Source organism: Bidens hawaiensis, unplaced genomic scaffold, assembly GCF_021521415.1.
Source record: "Bidens hawaiensis isolate Kalapana, Puna unplaced genomic scaffold, B.hawaiensis_p1.1 tig00003022_1, whole genome shotgun sequence".
NCBI lineage: Eukaryota > Viridiplantae > Streptophyta > Magnoliopsida > Asterales > Asteraceae > Bidens > Bidens hawaiensis.
This window is the reverse complement of record NW_027491163.1, coordinates 2254278-2259138: the sequence shown is the minus strand read 5'-3', so window position 1 is coordinate 2259138 and position 4861 is coordinate 2254278. Positions and strand designations below refer to the sequence as shown.

Genomic DNA, 4861 nt, shown 5'->3' with positions numbered 1-4861 from the left:
CATATAGTTTTATTGCTCCATATGTGCATAAAAATACAATAGTCATTCGACGAAAAATCATTTATTTGAATTTTGAATATTGTATTTCTATCAGGAATAAACATATAAATACAATCACTAGAATGCCAAAAATAAAATAAATAAACCTATAAATATTTGACCAACAAATAAGAGTATATCTAATCTTTTTCTAACATACGTCCACACACAAATTTCATTTTGAAATGATAAACAATCAAACTTAAAAAAATATATATTCATTTTATGTCACTTCTCATCGGTACGTACTCATCACGCTGCCATTTTTCTTGATTTTAAACCTACCCGGGTGTTAGATGCTGAAAGAGTTGCAAGTTGAGATGGCGGATCATTTCAGTTTTTATTTCAAGCGGCAATACCACTACTGCAGTCAGGGCTGGCCAATTTGATGCAACTAATTTAATGGGATTTTGGTTCTTCAATATGTAGTCATTCATTTGATAGCAAAAGCGATGTCTGTGTAACCATATAGATATCGATTTTGTAATCTTAAAATGCATTTTAATTATATATATGATTTTGATATGATAGCAAGCACCCAGTGCACCGATCTGACTGGTGCAAACGTCTCCCCAGGAGTCTCCCATTTTATCATTCTGCAAACAACGTAGCCAAAATATAGGCCGGCTTCAAAACTCTTCGATTTATGATTCTTGTTTTCAGTCATGTGGTTTCTGATTGATATATATTTGATGAATGTATATGCGTACAGAATGAACTTAATTGATACAAAGGTACTTGGGAAGCCAAGGAAGAACAGAGCAAACAAGATCCTAGCTAGGTGTAAATAAAATAAATTAAAAAAGGTTAATTAATTAGTTGGTACTAATATTCTTCTTGTAACAGCCATTGCATTGTATTAACATGAGAAAATGTATGCTTCGGCTTTTTTTTTTCATGAGACAGATCATGTAGTATTTGTTTTTGAGATCTCAATTTACAACCAGCTAGCTTGGTAAGAGTTTTTATATCAAGAAACTGCATATACGTTTTTGAAACAGAAACAAAAAGTAAGAAAGATCCAAGCATACTACATACGTACATAAAACATTAAACTAGTAACCCAGGCCATGCATGCATGCATATATAACTTAAAACGTGCAATTACTTAATATTTTGGTTGAGTCGTGCGGCTGCAGCCACCCCACCCGGGTATGTAGCTAGCTCTGGTTGGTTCCTGATCTCAGCCCCTATTACCCCCTCAGCATCCTCCCTTGTTACAACTTTGTCTTTCGGCAACAGTGTACTTGCATCCTGCAATGCAATCACCCCATTCTGAATATATAAATATATATATTTATATATATGTTCATGAACTATTTGGCGGGCGGGAGGGTGGTTTATTTATGTTCATTCTTAATAAATAAGCAAGCAAACAACAAAAAGTTTGTGTTTGTTTAATCAGCGTAACGTTCGTTTATGTTCTTTAATTTATTTTGGATGACTTGATGTTTATGTTCATTAATTTATTTTTGAATGAATTGATGTTTTATACTTTATTTTTTTGGCTTTGTTTATTTGAGTGTGTTCATTGAATGCGTTTATTTTTGTTTAGTTATCTTAGTGTTGAATGAATTGATGTTTTATACTTTATTTTTTTGGCTTTGTTTATTTGAGTGTGTTCATTGAATGCGTTTATTTTTGTTCAGTTATGCTAGTGAACACATTCAATTAAGTATTGTGATTAAGTGTTCGTGTTTGTTTAAAGTCAATTAAATATTTCGTTAATTTATTTTTGAATGAATTGATGTTTATACTTTATTTTTTAGCTTTGTTCGAGTGTGTTCAAATTATGAATGTATCTTTGTTCAATTATATTCGGGAACATAATCCGATTAAGTACGTTTTGTGTTTGTTTAAAGTCAAATAAATCATGTGCGCTTACAAGATGAACTTGCTTGCATATAAAAAAATAAAATAAAATCTAGAAATCACCAATTATTATATACTAGTTATATACTATATACACACATATATATATATAATATATATATAAGGGAAGGTTAAAATGAAAACCCATTTGAGTTATGAAAACTCTAGAAACTCATTCTCAACCATATGTTTTTAATTAAAATTTAAATCTTGTGATCCATAATTAGAGTGAATAAAAAATGTAAATATAAATATAACTTTCCCTCTCCTGAAAACATATATAAAAATTAATAAAAAATGTTAATTTTTTTTTTTGATTTTTCGGTGTTTTGTATTAAATGTTACAACATATATTACATGTAACCAAAAAAAAAAATTGATGTTTTGTATTAAGTGTTACAACATAGGTTTTCACAACTCAAGTGGGTTTTAGATTAGGTTAAAATAAAAACCCACTTAAGTTGTGAAAACTCTAAAAACTCATTCTCAATCACATGTTTTAATTAAAGCTTAAATCTTATGATTTACAATTAAAGTTAATAACATTTTCTCTCTCCTGAAAAAATGTATAAAAATTAGTAAAAAAATATTAAAAAATAGTAAAAAAATGTTTTTTTTTATTTTTCGATATTTTGTATTAAATGTAACAATACATATTACGTGTGTAACAAAAAAACAAAAAAAAATACGATGTTACATATGGTTTTTACGGGTTTTTCAAACTCAAGTGGGTTTTTATTTTATATCTCCATATATATATATATATATATATATATATATATATATATATATTACCGCCAACACATCTCCAAGCTTTGTTTTGTCCTCATCACGCATGGCTCGTGCGTTTTGGGAGGCTGCCCCTTGAGCTTTGGCTGCCACGCCACCCGGTGTGACTTGCATGCGGCCCGTTGCACGGACTTCTGCCGCTTGTATAGCGACGGCATCACTCTGTTCCACCGGTTTCTCTGCAGCAGATAAGGCAGCAGCCTCCAGTGCTTCTCCTATCGTAACCAGATCATCACCACCACCTTTTGTCACACCCGGACCTGATTTTGGATCCGCTCGCACATACTGACCCACCACCTATATATACATTAACATTAACATTAGTATTAGGTTATGTTTGTTGCCCGTCCGTTTGCCATTCATTATGATTATATATATCTCAATAAATAAAAACTAATAATAATAATAATAATAACAATTTGCCTGGCCGCCAAGTGATTCGGTTATGATGTGGTGACCGTCAACTTCCGCATGAGAGACGGTGACGCCTTGATCTCCTGTGGCTCTAGTGACGTCATGATGACCTACAAAGCCGCGGGTTTCATTGATGGAAGCAGCGGACTGCATGACGGCAGCTGCTCCTCCTTTTTGAGTGTTGCCTAGTGCCATGTTCTCGGCGGCTTGCATGGTGGCTGCATCTTGTGGGGTGATGGGTTGCTTGCCCAACTCTCCCGACACTTGGAACACATCGCTGTATTTGATAGGTTGTCCCTGGCTCATTTTAATTATGAATGAGAATGATGCTGATCCATCCATGAGACGTATAGTCGTATATATGTATCTATTTGATATTCCTCGATGACACGTGGAGAACAAGCGGCTTATGCACTTCATTTTCAGACTAGCTACGTGTCAATAATCTGCATGCATCTTCTCTGCTTTACTACTTAACTTTTTATTTATTTCTTTTTTTCCTAGTTCTTAAAAAGCTCATCACTTCACGAAGTCACGATGACTTCTATTGATATTATTAGAAAGAATGAATTATTTAACATCTTTTTATCTTTTTTTTAGTTATGTTATTATAACCAACATAAACGAAACAAACGAGCTTTAGATGCAGTGAAAATGAACTTTAGATGCGGATTTTAACCGCGTCGATCAAAAAATAGGGCCTCAAAAGCTATACTTCTTTTTAGACACGGTTTTGAAAACCACGTCAAATGCTTCAAAACCTACATCAAATGCTCTACTCTAATTTCCAAGATATCATTTTTAGCCATACTTTTAAACCACGTCGAGTACCTCCTAATAGCGACAAATAAGCAACTCACCTTTCCAAAAAATATTTTTAGCCACTCGCAAATCGCGTCAAATGAGCATTTATAGTTTGCATTTATGGCGTCAAATCCAGAATTTAACTCCCAAATCTATTTAAACCGCTCAATTTTAACAATCAAATTAATCCACCAAAATAACACAATTTACCAGAATGCATTAAATTCAAAATTTACAATGTAAACTTTAAAATACAGTTTTCAACTAAACCAAAATGCTTTAAATCAATATAAGTTTACAATAAAGACCGTCAATCTATTAAACCAAATATAAATCTAAACTATAAATACTTCTAATCAAGTATACCAAACTTTGTAAAAAGGCCAGACATCAAGTTCTCAAGTAAGTTGTCGATCTTTGTTTCAGTAACAATCGTCATGTCGTGCACCATCTTAAAAAGAAATAAAATAGATTAAGTTGGTATTTAAGAAAATCAAACAATTATAAAATATAAAATAATTACAAGGTTAGAAAATTTGTTATGATAAGTATACACAAAATCAAACATATATTTGAGCACCATGAAATCACATTCCCAATTGGATGGTTGTTGTTGACACTACAATAAATTAACAATTAATTATTTAAACTTAAAAAATAAATCAACTAAGAAATATAAATCATACCAGAACCATTGTTCATGTAAAATCGACTTAACTAAGAGCAGACCGAATTACTTCCGAAAGATGACATTTAGATTGATCCTGTTTTCGTGCTATCGTTCGAGAATCTAAAATATATACTCGTGTCTTTTTGGGGATAATAATGAATAGGGGACCAATGATTGATACCAGAAACAAGTAGAAAAAAAAACCTTAAAGAACAATTAAGTAATAATAAAGTAAGGAAAAACTAATTAAAATAGACTAATAAGTAAATATAT

The 4861-nt window shown here is 31.8% G+C and overlaps 1 protein-coding gene across 1 annotated transcript; it reads right to left on the bottom strand.

The window, feature by feature from the left end:
- Window positions 1–1143: 1143 nt before the first annotated feature.
- On the bottom strand, window positions 1144–3420 carry LOC143622078 (late embryogenesis abundant protein D-34-like). Its single transcript, XM_077093319.1, has 3 exons — window positions 3124–3420; window positions 2707–2997; window positions 1144–1293 (listed from the first exon to the last, which is right to left on the bottom strand). Exons 1-3 carry the CDS (start codon window positions 3418–3420, stop codon window positions 1144–1146), a joined length of 738 nt encoding a protein of 245 aa, XP_076949434.1.
- Window positions 3421–4861: the final 1441 nt, after the last annotated feature.

What these genes read in the sequence shown, in the direction of transcription:
- LOC143622078 (XM_077093319.1), bottom strand. Translation starts at nt 3,420, where the DNA reads ATGAGCCAGGGACAACCTATCAAATACAGCGATGTGTTCCAAGTGTCG. An exon ending in CCGAATCACTTGGCGGCCAG is followed by an intron (nt 2,998 to 3,123) that starts GCAAATTGTTAT and finishes ATGTATATATAG; the next exon opens with GTGGTGGGTCAGTATGTGCG. An exon ending in AGCTTGGAGATGTGTTGGCG is followed by an intron (nt 1,294 to 2,706) that starts GTAATATATATA and finishes ATTGCATTGCAG; the next exon opens with GATGCAAGTACACTGTTGCC.